This window comes from Agelaius phoeniceus, chromosome 18 (assembly GCF_051311805.1).
Source record: "Agelaius phoeniceus isolate bAgePho1 chromosome 18, bAgePho1.hap1, whole genome shotgun sequence".
NCBI classification, from domain to species: domain Eukaryota; kingdom Metazoa; phylum Chordata; class Aves; order Passeriformes; family Icteridae; genus Agelaius; species Agelaius phoeniceus.
The window spans coordinates 11,136,572-11,161,282 of record NC_135282.1 but is presented as its reverse complement, the minus strand read 5'-3'; the positions used below and the strand labels follow the sequence as shown (position 1 = coordinate 11,161,282).

The 24,711-nt window shown below is 43.6% G+C and overlaps 1 protein-coding gene across 1 annotated transcript; it reads right to left on the bottom strand.

Annotated features, from left to right (window-relative positions):
* Positions 1–15,879: 15,879 nt before the first annotated feature.
* On the bottom strand, positions 15,880–23,090 carry YWHAH (tyrosine 3-monooxygenase/tryptophan 5-monooxygenase activation protein eta). The gene is made up of 2 exons (XM_054645951.2): positions 22,702–23,090; positions 15,880–17,303 (listed from the first exon to the last, which is right to left on the bottom strand). The coding sequence occupies exons 1-2, from the start codon at positions 22,786–22,788 to the stop codon at positions 16,647–16,649; spliced, it is 744 nt and encodes a 247-aa protein (XP_054501926.1). The 5' UTR covers positions 22,789–23,090; the 3' UTR covers positions 15,880–16,646.
* Positions 23,091–24,711: the final 1,621 nt, after the last annotated feature.

Here is a 24,711-nt window from a genome sequence, read left to right as displayed (position 1 = left end):
ATAAAGATAGTGTAGAAAGTAATCTTACCCCTGAGGAGCTGCAGCTGGGCCAATTATCAAAGATTAGGAACAGCCTGACTTTACCAGGCCACAGCTGTAAGCAGTGATAAGAAGATGCTATAACAGAGTGGGGTGGCCCCTTGAGAAGGGAACTGGAGTCAGTGGCTGCTTTGTGAAGAAGAAAGAGCCAGTGCTGTGAGGAGCTGCCCATGAGAAACACCAAGAAGGTGTGAAACTTTGGTGATAAGGAGACAACAGCGTGGTGTTGAGAGTTTTTTGCAGATTGAGGAGCTCTTGCTAGACAATATTCAGCCCATGCACAATCCAGCCTGCTTGTACTAATGGACAATGGACACCTTCACAAACAATGAATAATGGACATCTTCAGAAATAGGGTCGGTATATCCTTGAAAGAGATACAAGAAGAGTCACCAGGACTCAGCAGGTTTGTCAGCAAGCTTGGGAAAGCAAGAAAAAAGCAAGTCATGGGTGGGCCAGATGACCACAGCAAGATGTGTGAAAAATTAATGATCCAATCAGCATTCTATTGTAGATGCATGAACAGCTAGGACTAACCAATCATGTATTAGCTAGAGACACCTGGACAGTAGAGATTTATTATAAGTATAGCCTTTTTAGGGATAATAAATTTGGATAATAATATTAGCTAGAGACACCTGGACAGTAGAGATTTATTATAAGTATAGCCTTTTTAGGGATAATAAATTTGGTTTCACTGGATCATATTGGTTATTGTGTGATGTCCCTGAACCTCCACACCCCACAGTGTGGAACCCCTGCAATAGGATGACAACACTTGTGGGTCTATTCCAGCTCAGGATGTTCTACAATCACAAAGATGAAGAGAGGACAACATCTAGAAAGCTTGCAAACAGCACAGCAGCCACAGTTTCACCTGGGAATGTTGCTGACATCATCCAACCACTGAAAGAAATCATTATTGCCAGCTGAACAAAGCACCCAAGGCACAGCAGCTTCCTGCTTCAGAGCAGAATTGCTCTCTGCCCCATGGATGGCACAAAGGATGAGGCAGTCACAGCTGCAACGCCATTCTCCAGGAACTGAAAAGTAAATTGATTGCCATGACTCAACTGCTCAAATCAATACTCACCCTCCCCTCCTCCTGAACACACACAGACATTTTTCTTCCTTTAAAATAAACAATATCATCTCCAAAGTTAAGGAGCATTACTGTGCTTAATGAGGTATAAATAACATTTTTCAGGGGAAAGCATTTTCTGCCTATGACTTTATTCAATGGAAAATTCGTCATCAGTTCTTGTGAATCTGATCACTGACAACCAGGGTGTAACAATTTTGCATTCATGTTCTTGACCTGCTGGAACTGGTTCTGAAATTTATGGCAATTTAGGATTTGAATCATGTTCATCAACACAACACCTCTGTGTTTACAGTCCTACATGAAGCACATAAAAAACATCATTTCCCTGGGATATGGCACTGCCCAAAGCTATGACATCATGCAAGAGGCAATTAAGGCCACTTTAAGTAGATTTTCAATGAAAATTAAGAATTGACAATTGGCTAAATACTAAATTATTAATAACTTTTAAAGAAAACGGTTTGAAGCAGCAAGAACAAATGCATCCATTAACAAGTAGAGCAAGTAGCTTCATCTCAGTTCACAGGTAGCAAAAAGAAATGGAAGCTCCCTTTGCAGAGACTAGCAGGTGTGAGTTACAGGCTGCTGAGCTATGTGGGCCATAAAGATACCGAGAGCCAAAACACTCAGCACCAAAGCACAGCCATCAGCCATGGAATGTGCTCTGCAGGGCACTCAGGGAAAAGCACCTCTTCTTTTGTGCCTTCATTTGCACATAGAACATCATGGATGGATGCACAGCCTGTGGTTGGTTTGTTCTTTTTTTTTAATTCAAGAGAATCCTCTTTATTAAATCACTACCAATGGCAGCTCCAGCTGGTGCTGCTCCTGCAAGTGAAGTAACAACACAAGGAAAACAGTAACTGCCTAAGCTTTTGCCTCTGGGTCCCACCTGATTTTTTAAACTGCCCACCCAGTTCAATTAATCCTGCTCAAAGGTAGCTTCTGATGACTACTGAGGTAAACAGTAGCTATTTGTCCACACAAATGATGGATTTGGGACCTAGACTGTAGTGTTCCTACCATTCCCAAATTTGTTTCCCACATTCTCAACACCCAGAGCAGAACATTTGCTGCCTAGAAGTACTGAGATGTTTATTTTCAAAAAAGCACAAACCCTCACACATATGGGATCAATTTACTTACATGTTTTGTGTCATCAGTGAAAGACATGTTGAATTGTCTCTCCTTAGCAGAAGAAGCACAACAAAAGCAAATCTGAAGTCTGTATTTCCTACCACTCTCATAATTTTAAGTCCCTAAAATCCATCTCTTTTTTCAGTGTTTGAGCCTGATTCCAAGTCCTTGCCTTAAAGCTAAGGGCCCTTGGTGATCCTTGCAGAGCCAATTCAACATCCCAGTGAGAGCTGCCCTGTGGAGCCAGAGACCTGCAGGAGATGGAGCTCATGTGCTCCCTGGCCTTGGCTCTTGAAGGCCATCTCAAACCTCCACGTGTACAGTGATCATTTTTATCCAGTGGAATATCAAGTGATGATCCTCTGGATGATCCCAAAGGACACAGAATTGCAGAGACTGCAGAGACTGCAGAGCCAAGGTGCTCTGACTTGCTTGTTTATCGTCCTTTCTCTTGTTATTGAATTAATATAGTGAAATAAATATTAATAGACATATCTCAGTATGTAATCCTCATATAAAATTATATTATATAGAAGAATCTACATCTTTATTACTTCCTCCAAAATTATCCTAAACTAGTAAGTCTAATCTTATATATAAGGTTATAAATTTTATATATCATATGTCATTTCCTGTCTAGTTTTCCATCTATAAAGTTAAAATTTTATCCAATATAAGAATGTTTTATTTATTTGTAATGCCACTGTATCAAGTCCAAAGGTGTTCTGATATCATTACTCCTAACAACACTGTCATAAACAACAAATAACACAGAAAAAAAAAATGTTCTCCACAAATTTTATGGGTTTGGGTGGGGTTTTTTTATTTGCACACTTTTCCTACACAACCTAATAAGAATAAAAAGATAATGCAAAGACAGACTAACCATCTCATGCTGTTCTTTCAATAAATCAATGGATTTGCAGGAAAAAATGAGAAAATAACTCATTAAAGAGAGAAAGGTGGGCAGTGAAATATCCTGTTAGCTGGGCTACAGTGTCTCCAGACACAAGTTTTATTCAAAGTTCTTAAGTTCATTGCACAATTCAAAAATGTGTTTTGGGAGCCCAGACCCTGATGTGCAGTGGCAGTGTAAATAATCCTGGGTGAACTTTCCAATCCCAGCACTGAAATCCATCCTGTCCCAATGGGTACTGCCCCATCCTGCTGGGCCATGAAGTGAAGGGGCCACTCCTGCAGCCTCTCAGTGAAAGCAGCAGCCTGAGTCACAAGTCACAAAACCACCCAGCAGGAAGATGTTTGTAGAATCTGTACTTTGACTTCCAGTACTGCTGTGTAAGTGATGGTATTTTAGAATAAAAGATAAGAATATTGGTTCCAGGTAGGCAGAGTTACATCTTTTAGAGGGAAGGCTATAGAGCACCCAGGTGATTGGTGTCAGCTGCTTAAAATCCCAGAGCAACTCGTTTGCTTTTAGTAACTAATGATAATTAAATCCTTGGGGATGTCATGAGCAAGATTTTATTTCTGTGAATAGAGAGTGAATACTGTGCAAACAAACTTCTCCAGCAGATGGAAGCATTAGTCAGCAAAAGCTAAGCTCTCACAGGACTGTGCTGCAGCACCACAAACCACCTCCCCTGCCACTCACAGAACCTCCCCAGGGACAAACCCCAAGTGCTTCACACTCGTGGAAAACAAATCTACAATTCTGTACCTCTTGAGAGCTCCACTATTGCTATAGCACAGCATACAATTATTATTTCAGTGTTTACAGAAACTTGACATTGGTGAAAGTCCTGAGACAGGAAAAGCTCTAGTATGAATCATAAAAATGTGGATTTCAGGTAAAATTTACCAAAACCCCTTAAGCTCTACCAAGCTTTTCCCACACCTCCCTGACAGTTAAGCAAACACAGTGCAGTTTCTTGCTTGCTTTCTCATGTTTTACCAGTAAATGTCATACAAACATAAATGTTTAAAATGTACTGAAGTACAATAACCTCAAATTGCCAGGTACAGAGTTGAAATAAAACAAACCCAAGTTCAGGGGTCATTCTGAAGCTCAGTTAACAGAAAAAGTAACACAGGTGGCCATTAATAGTAGGGTCAAATATCCCTTCAATTACAGATCCAGCAACATCCCAGCCCAGTACCTGCAAGGCTGCTCCAGTGCACCCAAGCCCAGGAAAGGCCATGATTATTGACAGATTTTACAGTGATGCAAGTCCCTCAGCTCACCATGAACAGAAGAGCCTGATCTGCAAACCCCACCACTGCATGGCCATTGACTAAACACTGTTTTCAAACTAGAATGGAAGGATTTAACACAGATCTGAAGCACAAGCAAGTGATAATTCATGTCTCACCTGATTGTTGGGAAGCCCTGAGCACTGACTGGCTGCTGTTTTCCCCCTCTGTGAGCTGTTTTGTTCCTTGCCATCTGATCAAAATGACATTAGAATGATTTCAGGCATGAAGCACAACCTTCCTCTACAGTTACCCTGGCATGAAGGCTGAGATTGCTTTGTTCAGTATGCTGAACAAATAAACAGTCAATCAAGCAGTATTTGTAAAGCATAAGGATGAGAATCCAAAATAAACAAATATCAAAATCCCCAACCTCTATTCCCTTTCCTCTCCCCATACCTAAGTGGAAATTCTGTTCCCTACCCAATGAAGTCACATTCTCTCTTCTGGATTTGCCTCTGAGTTCTGCCAGAGCTGAGCTGCTACCCCCATTCCAGCCTCTCCCAGCATTTCAGGAGCCCTGGATTCCAGGCAATAGTTCAGGTGCCCCTAAACTCCTCAGGTACCTGGCTGACATCAGCACTCTCCAGAGCTTGGCTGCATTCCTGTTTGCAGCTCCACAGTGATTGCAAGGATTTGGATTTTCAGCCTGAAGACGACAGCTCATTGCAGGAGTTCAGTGGAAGTTTGTGATTAGTTTCTAGTGAACTCCAGAGCATCTGCAGGGGCACTGAGAGCAGAGACTGGACTGGACATGTGGGGGCAGTCACACTCACACATGCATCACCTGACAATATGCCCTAGACATATTCTCTCAAGTTGCAGAAAGCTTGGAAAAGCTATTTTTATTAAAATTATTTATCCATAGAGCAACTGCATGTAGGTTTATATACATACACAAATGCTGCCAGAGGTACAGATCTGCACATCACAAACAGTGCTAACCACTGTTTACATGCCCACATCCTTCCATGAATCACACACACTCACTAAACTTCTTCTTGACTACCTTTCTCATCTCTAACAGTTGCCTCCTTTTTCTTTAACCTCTGCTTCACCTTTCACATTGGCATTTCTGGGAACCGCTGCAATTATTAAAACAAGACAGGTACGTGTCAGCAGTGATGAAACAGAAACTGGGAAAGGTAGGAAAGAAGTGGAAAACAAATCACAGGCACACAGGGAGCCTGGTGCAGATGCAGCAAGCTGAGGCTGTGACAGTCACTGTTACAGCACCTCTGATGTCTGCTGGGTACATACTGGGCTGGGCTATTTATCTCAGAAACCAAGGGAACCAAAGAGGAAAAAACAAAGAGCAACAGAAACTGCAATCTCATCTGATGCAGAACCACAGGACAACAGAGCTTTTCTCCATTTTCTTGTGGTTTGATGTCCACAGGTGGGCAAGATCCCAGAACCAGTGGAAACAGCCCAGCCAGAGAAGTTACAGGACATAAAGCAATGGGGTCTTGGAGTCACAGGCAGCCCTCCCTGGAATCTAAAAATATAAAGAAAAGTCTCTTCTTTATTGTAGTTTATGGGAACATTTCCTGGCACCCATCAGATGACAAACCCTTTCCCAGTTACCTCAGCCAACTCAGGAACCATGGCAACAGCCTCCAGTGCAGTGACATCATATGGTTTCCTAGGCAACCACTCCCAGTGCAGTGATGTCATGTGGTCACCATGGCAATGCTCCATGAGGCCAGGAAGAAAGTTCCTTAAGTGGGAAGAGAGGTCAGAAAGGACAACAGAGGGCTCAGGGAAAGCAGGATAAAAGATAATTGAGGTAAAAATATCAACTTTGTATCAAGGGTAGATGCAAGGAAAAGGAATGGATGGACAGATTGAAGGACAGACAGAAGACAAAAAAGGAGAAATTTTAAGAAATTTGAACCACAATTTGTTTTTAAAAAATCTTAATTCTCTAATCTTTACTATGTTATTTAGGTCAGAGATTCTGAAGCAAAGCAGGCATGGTCACAGGAAGTTGAAGCATGGTTCAAACACTGATTTACTGGAGGGACTTCTGACAAGCCAGAAGAAACTGTCAGAAATCTCCAGAGAGACACTGAAGGAAATCACACCACAGAAAATATACAGGTACATTTTCTAAGGTATTTCCATTCTCTGGCTGATTACCCAGGGCTCTGCCAATAACCAGGTGTTGCTGCCACACCTGTACAGGGCTCAAGGAGAAAATTTCTTTGCCCTCTTCCTTCTGCTCTTTGTATTTGAAGCCACAATAAGAAGAACCTGGCCAGCTGACAGATGAAAACATGTTTTCCTTTTAATGGAAGCTCCTTCAGACCCCCACCAAGATGGAAGAGTGTCCCTTCTTTTTAATTTTCTAGATCTTCTTCCAGTTCTGTTATACTCCCAAATATTTTACCTTACTGAGTACAAATCCCCTTTCTGCATTCAATCCTGTTTTAGCTCTGGCCAGTCTCAGCCGCAGACAATGTTACTGCCAGCTTTATGTTAAATGGCTATAAAAGCCCTGGGAAAAAGCTTTTTGGCAATAAAAGGCCAGCATTATTGATACACAGTGTTTTATCCATGTATCCAGCCTTGAGTGCAAGATAAAGGAACAAAAAGCTGCCTTCTGAGGACAGGCTGCAGGCTAAAAGCTCAGGGCAGTGCTCCTGGTCTATCACACAGTATCTTCCCATCCACCAAGGCATTCTCACACAGCCTCTCTAAAGCAAAACCTTCATTTCTTCAGCACAATTCTTACCCTCCACCACCCTTTTCAGCTAGAGTTAATGTAGGATCAGATGTAGGGGCTGTGATTGTAACATTGCAGCTCAGCAATGCAGGGTTGCAGCTGTGACATCTTCTAAAAGTGACTTGTTTTTCACAGTTGAAGTGAAGATGAACCTCAGCTGGTCTATTCAGACCCAAACTGAAATAATGTGAAGCTTAGAAACCTCATTTGAGCGTGGCTGTAGGTGAGATATTTGTGTCAGACTAACCCCACTCTCAGCAGTCCCAGTGCCCACCAGCCCAGCTGCCTGCACAGTTCAGCACCAAGGAAAAGAGCACATTCCTATCCAAAGGATTTGGTCCAGTTTGTCACAAGGAAGCATTTTTGTACCTCAAGACCTCATGCAGATTGTTGCTGTTACTCAGATAGCAACAATGCATTTCATATGCCAAGCACTTTGCAAATCTCTCCAAAGGCAGGCATTAGGGCTCCTAAAGTCCAACTCCTTCAGAGCAGCCCACTCAGTCATCTCCAAGGGGTTTCATTGCACAACCCTGCAGTCATCAGCTTGGAAATGTTCCAGGTGCTTAATCACAGCAGAGTGGAACTGAGAGAGGGAAGAAAAATTCTCAGAGATAAGCAGCACTAGGAAGGATGTGGTGGCCAAGGGAGAGAAACAGGAAAAGGGGAGGAGGAGGAGAGGAAAGGGAGAATAAATATCTCACACTGCTGATGGGCAAAACCACAAACAGCAGAGACAGACACAGAGAAGGTCAGCAGTGCTTCCCCCAAGTCATTCCTCTGTCCTCATCCACTTCCTCCCTAAATCAAAAGATATCATGGAGCAGCCAGCTGCACATCTCACACAAAAATCAGGCTAAGCTGGGCATTCCCATACAACTCTGACAAGCCAGTTACACCTTCATCAAGTTATCAGAATTATTTCTGCAGGAGAGTGGAAGGAAAGCTCAGCAGGGTCAGCACAGAATTAAGGAAAATAATTGCTAGAGGAGAAAATAAGTGGGAAAGAGGTGGTGAAGACTGTTTTGGTTGTGGGATGGGGTTTTTTCAGGCTGAGCTGTGAGACTGAAACATCTGCATTAAGCTATGCTTCAGGCTGCAGTCATTTCAAAAACTATTTTTAATAGTTATTATTAATACAAAGAATTTATTCAAAAAGAATTTTTAAGAAACTGCGGCAAAATACAAAATAATGCCCTTTTGTTTGACTTCTGATAAATCTCTTTGATGAAAAATGATGTATGACAACATCAAGTAACACAAAATGCTGAGAATTTACTTAAAAGGGAGAAAGAGGAAAACACAGAGTAATGACTAATGGCCAAGCAAAAATAAATCTGCTATTAACTGTGTTGCCTTAAGTCATAAAGATTAATATGCATAAATATCTAATTCATTCCCACAGTAAGTGCTATGCTTTACAAGTGCACATACAAGTTCTAGATTAATTAAGAATAAAATAAATTGTGCTCTGATTGATACAAGACAATAAAGATCACACATAAGAGAAGAAATGGTAACGTGCAGCTCACCAATGTGGACAAAGTACTATAGTGAGCAATAATAGTAAAACTTTGCAGCAGCTGTCCCAGAAGCTGTTAACAGCTTCAGCTCTCAGGCTAGTTAGCCCTAAAGAAGTAATTGATTTCAAAAACTAAAGTTGAAGTAACAGAGAAAAAAATAAGACTTGTTTCTATTGAGTAAGAAATAAATTGTAAGGTCAGAAAATATATTTAGCATGAAGAATCAGAATATAGGTTGAATAAAATATCACCTGGGTATTCCTTACTTTGTGTCAGCCCATCCACCTGCTGCTAATTAGCACCAAGACATTATTGTGATTGCATTAGGATAACAGCATGAATAATTCATTATACCTTACCCAGAGATCTGGCACTTTAGTAGCTCTTAATCAGTTCCTAATCCAAGGATTCAGCATAATCTTTATGGCAGAATTAACAACTTACATCCACACATAATGTGTTTAGTAAAAATTTAAAGCAATTGTTTTAAACACAACTAACAATGGGCTAATAAGCTCAGCTAAAGCTGGGCTTTACTAATCTAAAAATAAATTAATTCTGTCCCCTTTTAGCCTAGGCTCATGGCCAATCTCACAGTGAGGAAGTGTCAGCTGTGGAAACCCAGAGAATGACTCAGCAGTGGTACCAAAGTGTGCTCATCTCTGAGCAATGCTGGGCTCTGATCACACCAATGACAGCAAAGGTCTGAATTCCCAATGCTTCCATCCCATCTTGGAGCCCAGAGGGGCTTAACAGGGCTTGTTCCAGCAGAGGCAACCAGCAGTCCTTAAAAAGCTTGGGTGGCATGAGGGAGCAGAAATGGCTCTGCCCTTTAGGACATGCAGGAATCTCACCCACCCCTCAGCCAGCAAACACTGCAGAGACCTGGGCCATTTCTGCTGCCTGCTCTCACAGCAAACACTGCAGAGACCTGGGCCATTTCTGCTGCCTGCTCTCACAGCAAACACTGCAGAGACCTGGGCCATTTCTGCTCCCTGCTCTCACAGCAAACACTGCAGAGACCTGGGCCATTTCTGCTGCCTGCTCTCACAGCAAACACTGCAGAGACCTGGGCCATTTCTGCTCCCTCTCTCACAGCAAACACTGCAGAGACCTGGGCCATTTCTGCTCCCTGCTCTCACAGCAAACACTGCAGAGACCTGGGCCATTTCTGCTGCCTGCTCTCACAGCAAACACTGCAGAGACCTGGGCCATTTCTGCTCCCTGCTCTCACAGCAAACACTGCAGAGACCTGGGCCATTTCTGCTCCCTCTCTCACAGCAAACACTGCAGAGACCTGGGCCATTTCTGCTGCCTGCTCTCACAGCAAACACTGCAGAGACCTGGGCCATTTCTGCTCCCTGCTCTCACCAGGGAGGCAGTGACAGGAACAGAGATGGCAGCTCCAGGGTGCCCTGGCTGCCATGGAGACAGGAGGCCACTGCAGAGGGTGGCCACCCCTTGCATCCCTCTGGGTGGTGCTCTAGGGCCCCACACCCTGGGCAGGTGCCACTGGATAACCGGGCTGTACTTCACTAACAACCACCCGGGATCTGGCTTTTTTCTGAGTCAAAACAAAGAAAACATGGCCTGTCTCTGTCTCTCTGCAAGCCTCTCAGGAGCCCTGGGCCAGTCCCGAGTCGGCAGACACCCGGAGGGGGGGGCAGCCCCGACACGGCCGACAGCAGGGAGACACTGTCTGTGCCCCGAGGGTGCTGAGGGCACCTGGGCTGGGGGGAGACACTGTCTGTGTGTGCCCCGAGGGTGCTGAGGGCACCTGGGCTGGGGGGAGACACTGTCTGTGTGTGCCCCGAGGGTGCTGAGGGCACCTGGGCTGGGGGCAGACACTCTCTGTGCCCCGAGGGTGCTGAGGGCACCTGGGCTGGGGGCAGACACTCTCTGTGCCCCGAGGGTGCTGAGGGCACCTGGGCTGGGCCCCTGTGCAGCACAAGAGACACCAGAGACATCGGTAGAAGATAAAGGGCCGACTCTAAACAGGGGTTAATCCAAGGTTTTATTAGGATCCCAAAGGAGCTCCTGCACCTCAGGGGCCTCCTGCCGAGAGCCCCGGGAGATGTGCCAAGGTCACATTTAAAGGGAGGTGGAAACCCAAAGTAAATAACATTTTACCAACCAATGAGTGACCCTAAGGGATGGGTACTGGGGGATGGACATTTAGGACAGTGTATGGGGCAAGGCTTGTAGGGCTGACCCCTGGCCTCTGGCTGATCACTCGATGACTTGGACTGAAGCTTCTGGATGGAGGGATGGGATGCTGAGTGATTGACAGAGAGCCAGGGTGGGGGTTTGGGGATGATCTCATCCTGGGAGAGGGATAACACAGGTAAAGGGAGGGGGGTACAGTTGGGGATAAACCATTTGGGAAAAATATGGGAATACAAAACAAAACTACTTCAAAGTATTACAAAATATAAAAACGCACTACAACAACGGCCAAGCACAAGTTTGTCTTTGCAGACAAAGAACACAATCCACTTTACTCAGCAGGGAATCACTGTCATCCATCTACTGCTCTGCCCTCTGCAGGAGTCAGATGTGGTTTTGTGCTGGAAGGGCACAACACAGGCACAAAGGCTGTGAGGAAAACGCTGCTCCTGCCAACCCCCTGCAACTCTGCTGCCTTCCAATGTGTGCCTTAGTGCTTGGGAAAGGAACCAAGGCTTTTCTGCCAGCCCTGCTCTTTCAGTAGCCTCTGCTGGAGAAATCTCTGAATAAAGGACATCTCCAGATTGTTCAAACAAGGCTGCAGTTCTCTAAATGCCACAAAGTTTATATACAATTACTGCAAATATTAGGCTTATATTTCTAATAATGTAGGTTTATTATAATTTATAAATCATATATAATTTATATATATATAAATTATTACAATAATATATTTAATATAGATATAATAATATTTGTATTATTTAGAATAATATTTGTATTATTTAGAATAATATTTGTATTATTTAGAATAATATTTGTATTATTTAGAATAATATTTGTATTACTTATATATTTATAATTATTATATTTAATATTTATAATTGGCAAAACATCACCAAAAGTCACATGGACAGTATATTTTGATCTGTTTCTTCTCTTAGACATGTTGTGAAAGCACTTAATTCTTCAGAGATGGAAGAGTTCAGCTACTATTAGATTGAGTCCTAAAGTGGAATCGATCACATTATCGAATTATGTGAAAATAGCTCATCCTAATTTGAGTACATCACAGTGCATAAGTGATTTCTTAATGATTTCCTCTAGAAAAATATATATATTAACTGCTGAAGTACTCACAGTGCTCTTCCTTGTGCACTCTGGGGTTTACAAAAACCCAACTCAATGAAAATAATTCATCTGGCTATAATGTTTGACTTGGGACAGACCAAGCTGGCTCATAACCATTAGTTAAAATCATTTAGACTAAAATATAAGTTACACTGAAGATTCAGAAAAATGTGTATATTTGAAGTGCATATACATATATATATATGTATGTAAGTGTATTACTACATTTATAGTTATTCAATATTAAACCACAATTGGCATATAGGAAAGTCATAATAAACACTGTTATTTCTAACAGATGGTCCCATTTCTAATGTCAATTAAAAATTTACCTGGCCTGACCTCAGTGCTCAGAAAACATCCTCATTAATCTCAGAAATCATTAAGGCTCAGACACTAAACCATCTGCATCTATGGAACCTCAAGTACTGCAGGCTTGTTCAGAACAAGATCTAAACATCCTCTGTCAATTATGTGGATAATCAACTTCACATCCTTCAAAATCTGCCACTGATGTCAAGGAGCTGCTTCAATGAACCTAAGATCTATCAAATAGGTTTCTTGTGTTGTTGAAGTGGTTTAGCCAATTTTTCCTCATCAATTATGTTAAATTAATTCAAATATGTCGTGTGGGTAGAATTTCAAAAAACCAAAGATACAAAGCACTGGAATATTTTTCCCGTTTCCTCTCTGTCCTCAAACTCAAATTGGTTTATTAAAAGATTCCCAGTTGTTCCCAAGCTGAAGAAAATGTTTTATAATGTATAACAACATCAGTTTTCACCCTTCTAACTTCCATTATCATTAAGTCATTCTCTTACATGACTTAAAACACAGCCAGGCTTTTTATTTTCCTCACTGTGAGGTGTACTGACATCATTTCTTTCTAGATTATTCTAAAGCAGCCTATTGCAGCTGCTGGAAGAGGCCCTGAGAGTAGGTTGGGGAATATCCTCCATGCTCCTTTGGAAACAGATCAGCTCTGTCAGCTGGATGGAAGTCAGTCAGTCCATCCATCCCATTTACAGTGGAGATCACAGGGGTGAGGACTGAGGATGGAAAACCACAGCCTGAACTTACAGGCAAGGGAAAGGCAATGTGGAAAATCTATTTTCAAACCAATAATGAGCCCCAAGTACTAACAGAGTGAATGGTTACTTACCAGAGGAACTGTGCCCTTTGATCTGTGCTATCCATGGACCTCCAGTCTCACCTCTCAAGGTTTCTGCTTCCCTAGAACCTTCACCTTCTCAGAGCTCCTGCTCATGTTGAGGAACAGCCTCTCAGGCCATAGTTTAGTGTCCCACAGCATTGGCACATTTTGCTCCAGGGGGTTCAATAGGGTGTGGGTGTTTTTGTACTCTGAGAGATGAGCACAACCATTTGAACATATTTGAGCAGATTAGGACATAGACTGAGAGTATCTCTGTCCCTAGAAAGACACAATTAATTTAAGGGCTGACTACACCATGGCTTTCAAGTTCCTTTAACATCCCAGAAAATGCTGCTTTACTGTTAGCAGCTGGCAGGATGCTAAAAACTCAAGGATATACCCAGGCCTTGTTAATATTACACCAAAACCCTCAGAATGACAGAACCTCTCAACAAAGATTGGAAATCTTCCATACCTGCTCAGTGATTGCCCATGGGCAGCTCCTCACAGCACTGACTCCTTCTCTCCACAGCACAGCCAACAAACTGCAGCTCTCTCCTCCCCCAGCTAAGCCACTCTTTTGTAGCACTCTTCTTCTTATTGGACACAGCTGTGCCCTATTAAGGGCAGGCTTGTTCCTAATTTTTGGTGATTAGTACAGCTGCAGCTCCTCAGGTGTGAGATTACCTTCTGCACTACCTTTATTGTCTTACATTCTATCCCTCCACAAAAGATTGCCTGTAAAAGACATGAAAATTGTGGTTCTGGGCAAGAGTAATGCTCAGATGGACACTAATGAAACCCTCATCATGTAAGAGCAGCAAAGAACCTTTTATGCCTTCAAGGACACATAAAGTCCCCCCTGGGGACAAGGGGGAAAGTTCCTCAATTTTGAGTCTTTCCATTGGAATTACTCCTGCCTCAAACAATGTTGGGAACTTCAACTAAGCACCTTTGGTGAATACATCTGGTGTCTTCAAACAATAAATTTGGCATAGCCCAGGATTTTTTATTTCTTTTAGAGAGTGACAGGCAGAAGACACGACTTGGCAGTGACCTATGAGAAATACCAGTTCCAAAATACCTGAATCCTGTGGTCTTCTGAAAAATATTGGAATAAACATGTGCAATTCATCAGCTTTGGTTTCCTCCAGATCACAGTAAGGATTACAAAAAAGCATTTAGCAATGCCAGGGCCCAGGAAATGAAAAAGCTGCTGAAGTGTAAACAAGGATATGGATTGCACTGGAGCATTTGTTTTCTTGCTCCATAGAAAATTCTGCTAACTCCTACCAAAACACAAGCACAAAAACATGCTCTGCATGCCACTGGCTCATTCACTGACAGCTGGCAAACAGGGGAGAAGTATCTGAGCTCCTCCTGGGAATGCAATTCACTGCTGCAAGCATCATTCTGCAGGATGCCTTGGTCTCCACTTGGATCCTGTGCACCAGGGCAGCAGCCAAGCACAGCTGCCTGCCCAGGGATGCCAGAGCTGCTGAAACTACAAACTACCCAGTGCTCATGGCTTTGTGATATAGGGTCTGCACAAGACAGTGACTAAAGTGAGAAAGGACCCCTTGGCTTTTGAATTAAGAAAAATATTAATAAAAAGGTAATATTAATATTACCTTAAAATATTAATTTAAAAGGTAACAAAAAGACAGGTATTTCTATCAAAAGGTAAATCAACCTACCAACTACTAATATTTTACTAACCACCCAGAGTGTTTCAGTGTAAAAGGCAATCTTATGGCCAAGTTTTACCTTGGTTCCACAGGGGCAGTAGGAAGGTGTGTAACTATTTTCACCTTTTTCAGATGTTGTGTTACTCTTTTAATTGTTGTCAATTTTACTGATATAATAAAGCTAGAATTATCTCTAAGATGATAGAATACATAAATGCACACAAATCTACCATTAAAAATTCTAAAACTCTGGATGCTTAAAAAGAACCAGTGCACTGCTTTTAAAAAGTACGAGCAGCCCTAGTGGGTAATTCTGACCAGTAATAATTATTTCTATAATTAAAAACTATCAGTTCTGATAAATGAGAACTTACATGACCTTTGAGCTAGCTCAGGTGCCAGTGGCAGTCTGGACACAGCTAACTTCTCCTGCTTCTGGGACACACCATGACAGAGGTGTGCTCAGCACCAATAAACGTGCATGTGCTCTAACTGTTGGGAGAAAACAAAAACAGTGTTAACTTTGGGTTCTGGACTTGGGTGAGCTAAAGAGAGAAAGGCAGTCTCTAGCAACAAGTACTGCTTCTGTTTGAAGCAGGTAAATATGAAATAGCTACTGTGTTTTTCACCTATAAAGGTGATTTGGTGATCAGCACTTCAGAAAAAGAGCTTAAAGGTTGCAGTGGACAGAAGCAACCACGAGTCTCTGCACTGATATGGTAAGTATGAGCTTTACAGCTGTTCAGCAGCCCTTGTACTGAGCAAACAACTGAATATACCAGCTTGGGAAATCCACTTAAACAGAGGTGACCCCCACTGCAGGTGCCTTTGGGGTTTGTGGGTTTGGGTTTTTCCTCTTTCAGTACACTATGTTGTGTTTTTTGTTGTTTAGCATGTGTCAACTTCTCATTAAACTTTTGATTAAATATGTTTTAACTTGTCAGTGATGTGTTGGATAACTCTATCTCTGCTCCAAACAAAAGACAGGACAGCTCATGTAGAGATAACATCCCTGAAGCAGCATTTTATTTTATTCACTTAGTTCCAAAACATTTAATTTAGAAGTCTGGCTTCCCAGTCATCCATCTTAACATGGGCAAATATTGACATAGAGTTGTCAGAGTACACAGACAACCAAACAGCCAAAGAGTTTACAAAAAATAAATTCATGATTCTTCAAAACAACTGCAAAAGGTTACAAGTATCAAAACTCTTAGGTAGATGCACTGCATTTAAAGAAACTGTGCACATAAGTTAGAGGCAAAAAAACCAAATTGCTACTGAAACCTCACATTTCAAACAGTTTATTGTAAACTGATGAACAGAGCTGTCATTTCACATCAGCTTAACTGTTTTCTTTGACTGAAAAAAATTTGGGGTGGCTAATTTACTTTGCATGCACAAAATGTACTGCTTAACAGAACTGTCAGCTCATTTCAAACAGAATACTTTAACTGGAATCTAGTTATCCTCAATCACTTTCCATTATTCCTTTCCATATTTTCCAATCAACAGGCAAATTAAAAATGCCTCCTTCTGCACTGCTGAAGTGCAACTAAGATCAACAGGGCCAATAAACCAATCAATCCATCAATGCCCATGAAGACTCATCTGAAACTGCTTCTTGATAAGGTGGACAGCAGATCTGAACAGCTGTACAATACAGATATGCTTAGCACTAGATATTTAGTGTGACTGTGGCAAGGAAATATTGGTGATGATGGGGATGGCCAAGTGGATGAAAGAGGGATCAGAGGAAAGCTTATTAATTATTGCCCTCTCCTGCTTCTTCATCCTGCTGATCACTCGTCCACAGGGTGAGGTTATCTCGAAGTAACTGCATGATGAGAGTGGAGTCCTTGTAGGAATCCTCATTTAGTGTGTCCAGCTCTGCTATGGCGTCATCAAAGGCTTGTTTGGCTAAAAGGCAGGCCTGCTCAGGGGCATTCTGGATTTCATAGTAGAACACGGAGAAATTGAGGGCCAGCCCAAGCCTAATGGGGTGAGTGGGCTGCATGTGCTCTTTGCTGATTTCAAAAGCCTCTTTATAGGCAGCTTCTGAGGCTTCCACCACACTGTTCTTCTTCTCTCCAGCAGCAACTTCTGCCAAATAGCGGTAGTAATCCCCCTTCATTTTCAGGTAAAAGACCTTGCTCTCATACTGGAAGTCATTGCAGTTCTTGATCAAGTATTTATCTAGGAGAGCCAAAACATCATTGCAGACTGTCTCGAGCTCCTTTTCTATCTTCTCCCTATAGGCTTTAACCTTCTCCAGCTTCTTCTCGTTCCCATCTGCCATGGTCTTCTGCTCTATGCTGCTGATGACGCGCCAGGAGGACCGTCTGGCTCCCACTACATTCTTGTAGGCTACAGACAGCAGGTTTCTGTCCTCGTTTGAGAGGGGCTCATTCAGCTCAGTGACCTGAAAACACAGACAAAGAGCAAATTTAAAGGGTTTGCCTTAGAGAAGAGTGTGCAAACCTCCTTCAATACCTTCATCACGAAGTGCAAGATTCAAAACTTCTTCTAGAACCCAAAATTCCTCCTAGACAGGATTAACTTTGTAACATTGAAAGTTTAAAACTGTTCTGCAGTCAGGATTTATAAGAGAGAAATCTCCATAGATTTGAAGGAATAGAAGGGGTATTTAGAAGCCACTGCAAAGAACATTCACTGAATAAAAGTGAGTCCAGCTTGTGTAATGGAGAAGCAATCACAGTGGAAGGCTCAGGATTTTTAGGAAGTCTGCTCTAATTATACAGACTACACACTTAGTGATGAGTTTAAATGTACCTAGAACCAGGTTTTGGAATCTGGAGCACAGCAGGGACACTGGAAGCTGGTGCAATTCTCCCATTTCTGTCTCCTGCTGCCTGTGTCCATCCCACAGCAGCGATGGAAGCGCTGCAGTCATTAAGCTCTGCACAGCACAAATGGAACCAGTGCTCCATGGTCTCTGACAGACATGTGGTGGGTGATTACACAGTGCAATACAAAAGTTACCCTGATTTCTGCTAACTGGCTGCAGACAAATTCCAGGGATAGGAGGTGAAAGAATCAGCATAGAAATAGGACAGCAAATCAGGAATGAAGCCATGATCAACTTGGAACTGCTGCTTCAAAAAGCTGAGACAGAAGGATAATACTTCTAATAAATACTGTATATTTAGGCCTATTTCACTTGATGGTTTAACTCAGGCTAGCACATCCATGGTCACTTGAAATTGTCCTACTTTTTAAAATTTATACACATGAAACTAAACACAAAGGAATTATGATGAAAAATGTAACTCCTCTACCTTAGCCATCCTGCTTTAAAATTAGTCACTAGAATTCTAAGGATATGTACTTTGGTGTGAAAATAAGCTTTTCCTTGCTCAGACACTGTTAAAATCATAACTATTTCTTTTAAAAATGTGCACATTTATACTGCTTGAAAGGCACCAGAGTGTTCACAGCCAGTACTTACATACTACAAACAATCAAGTCACAAATATTTGCACTATTCTGACACTGCTGGCATAGGCAGTGAACCTTCTACAAATGTGCTTGTTTCCAGATCCAAAAAAATACTTTATGTGAATTATAACTCTTACAGTAAGAGAGAACTTACTTTCAAATTTGGGTTTTGTTCTTAAAATATATTAAGTCAATTAGTTTTATCTCCAAAACAACTTTTCAGGAACCTGAACTCCCAAAAGACACTGCTCTGCTTGTCCTAATAGAATTAGAGGCAACCTACAGAGGATGAAATGCACAGGAATAAACTCTAATGACATCTTCAGAATCTTCATCATAGCTCCCAAGCAATTTTTCCTCAACAATCTGCACCACAACCTACCTGGATCATCTCTAGTACAGATCTCAACAGTTCTTTCACTGTTTAGTGACCAGAATGGGAGCATATAAAAGGAATCCTGACTTAGCCCTGAACTCCTAACTCCACAAGCCAATGAGGGTGCAGCACTCAATGAGTGTGCAGCACTCCATCAGCTCAGAATCAATAAATCAATAAATCAGTTCTGTGTGTGATCCCACACAGGCCATAGACCAAGCTGAGCTCCTTCCCAAGGGCAACAGCCCAAAGTGAGAGCTCCACAAGGGAGAGCAGATCCATGCCCTGACCCAGGTCAGTGGCCTGTGGTTCTGAAGCAGGAGCTGCACAAATCACTGTACCTGAGCAGTACAGGCAGGTGACATGAATAGAACTTGCCTGATACAAAGCTGTGCAATCCATCATTGTGGAACAAACAGAAAGCAGCCTAAGGGATTTAAAGCAGATCAGTTCCTTGTATCATGGGGGTTCAGAGCTCTGTACCAAGAACTGGAATTCTATAGCTGCAGGTACCCAGAGAAGGCCATGGGAAGCCATCTCCCAGCAGGGAGGGCACTGCTTGCTTTAAAGATAACTCACTCCCCTCTCCTACACAAACACACTTCATTAACCCCAAAGCAGACCCTCAGGGATAGGTACTAAAAATACAGAATATCCCACACTTTTACAGTCCATTGATATATACAGATAAAGCCTACATAACAAACTAGAACCTCAAGCTATTTTCTTTCAAAAACTTTAGTTCAATACTTAAATTTATTCCACTGTGTAGTATTTCTCACATGACAAATGTTAAAATTCTGTATCTCACATCACCCACGTTACCAATTTTAAATAGTAAATTATTTTTTAGCACTATGTAGCTACACTGGAAAAGCAACATCAATCAATAGAGATCCTAAGCACTACCTATTAGGATTAATACTGTCCAGAAACCAAAGGGCTTACACAGCTACAATTTTTCTTGGTTTCTGGAATTATCTAAACCAAAGGGTACAAAATGCTGAAATCTCAGGATGCTTCAGCTGAGAACCCCTTTCACCACACTTACACCCAAAGCATCTTTCTCCAGTGTGCTGAGAAACAATTCTGTACCTACCTGTGTAAGCTTTATTTGCAACAGCTGGGATCCTGGAGCAGCAGTGGGAACACCACGCCCCATGGAGGAATGCCATTCACATAGGATTGTATGTGCCATTAAAATGACTTGAATAGTTACAAATTACTGGCTTTAGTAAACTAAACCAAATTATTTGTAACAGCAACTATTTCATTTTCCTCTCCTGTTTACACATTACAATCGAAAATAATGGAATTCTTCCATGAAAAAAAAATGTTTACCACAACAGAAATTTGTATTGAGCAGTAAATTCCTTATTTAAGCTACAACTGCTACTTGGTCTAGCTTTTTTCTTTATAGAAGGAATTAATGGGAGTAAAAAATGAATGTTTCTCCAGCTTTATGCTGACAGATGAAACAGCAGCCTTGTCACTTTTTTCCTCCAGTGGCAGAGTCAAAAATCAAGCAGAGACACTTTCACTACAACAAGCATTTGTTACTTTATGTTTCTGAAGTAACCACCATGCTGATGGCTACATTCTGTATTGCAAAGTGCAGGAATATCTCAAACTGAAATTGGTCAGATTTCAGTTTACACTGAAAGCACACTACTTTCATATAGCACCTTTAAAAAGTACCAGATGTGTTACATTCCGAGATTTTTTAAAAAATTAAACTTTTCAAATATGAATATATATATATAAATATAATATAAAGATATGTTGGAGAATAGATTTCTGAGTTAGAATACTGATTTCCTTCCTTTTGGAGGAAGTCTAAATTCTCTGGATTGCAAGGTTACTTCACTATGAAGCGATATGGATAAAGCTCTCTGAATTATCTCTCAGTTATTTGAAATCCCTGAAACAGAAGTATGAGCTGTGAGGAGAGCCAACCCTCAGAGCATTCCACAGATTATGCTCAGACCTATAAAACCAACCTCAACACTGAAGAGCATTCTGGAAATTGCTGAGTTGGAGTGAACACCTGGAAAACCAAATAACCAACAGATGCTACATCACAGACATGAACAGTGTAGGAACAGCTCTAAAAAAGGGAAATGTTGTTTTTAAATCCAACTTGCTCTTTGTATTTTAAAAGTATCTCTAAGTTTCAAGACACCACTTGCTTACAAAGCGTTCTGGAGCTCCCAGTTACAGAAGCTCTGATCACACAAATTATTTGTGAGCAGAAGGGGCATTAAAATGAGAATACCTCAGCTCCAGATCAATCACAATTTGCACAGCAATTAGAACAGTTTGAGGACAACTGGACATGCACACTAGCTCTGAGTACTTGATTTACACTTCCTAGAGCAAGGCAGCTGTGTTCTCATGGTGTCCCACATGCCCAGGGATCATACATACACTGCAGCTCTGCAGTTCTTGGAGAAATACAAAACTTTTACTAGCAACAGCCAGGAATTGTCTGTTTGAGCCACACATTTTAGTGGGTTCTCTCTTTCATCTTTTAAAATTACCAACTGAAAAAAGAGTTGTTACTATTATATCATTTGTATCAAGAACTCTAGGGATAGAATTTATCAATGCACCTTATTTTAATGTCCTGTGGCTCTGATATTGAGATGCTCATTAGTATCACTGCTTTAGAACTGGGCTGGTTGTAACATTTATTACAACATAATAGCAAAATGAACAAAAGCAGCAAAATTAGTGTCCTTTTACTGCCCTCATTTGAGGGAGGTGACATTCTTACAACAAAAATGTGGACTCCATTTGAAGCTGCTCTTTTTCGACCTAAAATCATCAGAACTCTCAAGAGAAACAGTTCCTCTTGGGGCCTTCGATGTTCACAGAGGACAGATCAGCAAGAACAAACCAATTGTAATCTGATATGGAAAGACTGCTAAGCATCCAGGGGCATTAACATTACCCATAACATTCAGATCCTGTGAATGCTTTGTTTTCAAAAAAGGGACTAGACATAACAGGTTTGACCATTCTACAATTTTATTATGTATCGGTACAGTCAGATCAGTACAAATAATTTTCATTGCTTGGTTCTGAAAGGAGCAGAGTTGCAAATGTAACATTGTTTAAACACATTTCGGTATTCAACAGGGTATGGAATGCACTGAGAAACTGTTACCCTACAAAGAAGAGGCAAAAAGGCAACGTTAAAGCTCGGGAAAGGCTCCTGGAACAGGGGGTAGCTTTCCCACCTGGACGCAGCTACTATCTTTGAGTCACCGATGGTAGCGAGTGAGGCAATAGAAACGTCTAGAAGAGGAAGGGGCTCCTCTCGCTGTGTCCCCAGACAGCCCCCGCCGCAGTGCCCATCCCACGGCACCAGCGCCCCCAGACGCTGGCGGATGCCCAGAAGGGGAGATGCACCCCAAGGTGAAACCCAGCACCTCGTCGGGGCGGGAGGGAGGGAGGTGGGCGAGGACGGGCCCCATGTGTAGCAGAGAAGGAACGCACAGCGTTCCCGCCGCCAGGAGAGGCGGGCGCCGTTCAAATGGCCGCACTGCGAGCCCGATTGGCGCGGTGGGGAGACGGAGAGGAGGGCATGGGGACAGCCACACCCCCGGGGCAGGGACAGGCGGGGAGCGGGAGGGCTGCGAGACAGGCAACGGAGGGAATGAGGGGGGAAGGAAACACATTTTGAAAGGGGGTGCTAGGTCCGGTTTGGACCGGCTACTCTTTGTCTCATCTCTGCCCAAGGCAGGTAGCAGCGGGCACCGCCCCACACGGCGGCGAGCTGTCCCGGCGGGATGGTCTGGCTGCCGCTCCCGCCCTCCTTTCTTCACCGCGACGGGTGGGAGCCGGCGGCTCGCATCCTCCCCGGCCCCGACCCCGCCTCGGACCAGCCCGCACTTCCTCTCCCTCCCTCCCCCGCCACTACTCCCCTGCACACTCCTCCCCGAGTACGCCCCACGGCCGCCACGCTACCGGCCCCACTCACCGACTTCATGGCCGAGGCCATGTCATCGTATCTCTCCGCCTGCTCGGCCAGGCGGGCTCTCTGCAGCAGCTGCTCTCGGTCCCCCATGGCCGCTTCCGTGGTGGCTGCCGGGCTGGGCTCTGCGCGCCCCTCAGAGAGAGCGGAAGGCGGGCGGGGATGTGCGGCTGGCCGCGCACGGGTGGCGGGAGCAGGAACCGTAAGCGGAGCCGCCCGCTGGGCTGTGCCGGGCTGGGCTGAGCTGTGCCGGGCTGAGCTGAGCTGTGCCGGGCTAGGCTGGGCTGTGCTGGCCGCCGCTCCCTCGCCCGCCGGCCGCGCTCCCGGACCGACCGCGGCGTGTGCGGCTCGGAGCCTCGCGCTGCTGCCGCCGCCCGCGCCTGCGCGCCGGGAAGGCAACGAGGGGGCGGAGCCGCGGTGCTGCAGGGGAGGGGAGGGGGCGCCGCTCCCCCGCGCTCTATTTCTAGGTGACGTCACTTGCTATAAATAGCCATGGCGGGGCGCCGGCCGCGGGCCGCGCGTGCGCGCTGCGAGTGCTGCATTTTCCTGCTGCAAAGGTGGAGGTGGGCGGGGGGCGCGGGCACTGCGGGACGGGGCACGGCACGGGCTCGGACACCGACACCGACACGGTCACCGCCGCACCGGGCCTGCCTGGCCTCGCCCGAGGCACGGGCGGGCCGCCCCTGGCTGACCACGGCCGGGGCGAGCACGCTCCGCGTTCACGTGCGTGACCCTGCCCAGCCCCAGGGCTGCTTTGTGCGGCCGCAGCCCGCAGTGGTGGCACGGCCGTGCCTCTGAGGGGAAATGAGCGGATCGCGCATCCCCGCTGCCTTCAAACAGCCCGAGCTGTGGGGGTGGTACCACGGAGCAATTCTACTACCTTACTTAAGAGATGCAGTTAATTCAATTTTACTACGTATTTTAATGTGTAATAGTCAAGCTCCTCTTTCAAAAATTGACAGACTACCATTCTTACATAAAAATTATCTCAAGGCAAGAACCTTGCACAAACAACAAACTGCTGCTGCTGTCCGCAGAAAGGCTGGGAGCCCCGTTACTCATCTCTTACAATAAATCACGGATTCGCTTTTCCCATTTAACCCTGGGCAGCATTTCAACATGCCGGCACTGCTGAAGGTGTGCGGAGCTGCTGGACAGGTTCGCTCACCTGCAGGCAGTTCAGCACCAGAGCACCTGTGGTGATGTCAGCTGCCATCTGTCCTCACCCCCAAAGAGAGGGAGACAAACTCCATGAGCACGCCCGGGAAGCACGGACAGGGCTGTTCCCAACCTCTCCACTACCCTCGGTACTCTCACACTGCTTCCAATGAGTCAATCAGGTCCCTGGTGTCACACAAAAGTTTTAAGCCTTAACTCTAATGCTGCTGGCTTTTGTGCATTAAACCCTAAAGCCATTTAAAATAAATGCTGTGGTTTTAAAAGGGATTAGATGAATGCTGCTTGTTAAAAGACATAAATAAATATGACAAATAAGAATAAACTATAGTTATATGTAATAAGGCATGAAAGATAAAACTTAGCAAGTTCTAAACTGATTGCCAGAACATTCTGGAAACAGCCCTTGCAGTAGTGTGAAGCACAGACACCACTGTGCACTCATCCCAGCAAGCCAAATGGGGCTTTTTCCTACTGGGATTTTGTTTTCACTGTTTCTAAGAGAAGGCAGTGACATCCAAAACCTGAACAGAATAAATCCCAAACATCAGTTCAATTTATTATCATAATTATTTTAAAACTTGCATTGATTTTACCTTAGAATAAATATTTAGGTATAGACAGCAAAGATGTGATTTTGAAAGTGTATTATTCCATGTAAAAATACCAATTTTAGTGCATCTGACCCTTAGGCAAGAGTGGTGAGAGATGTGCCAATCCTCCTTGCCCAGTTCACTTCAGCTGGGAACCTTTGCAGCTGGAATAATTTCTCAGCAGAGATTAGTCAGTTTGCAAAGGATTCCAACAGCTCTGAAAATATGTAGGGTTTACCAGCAGCTT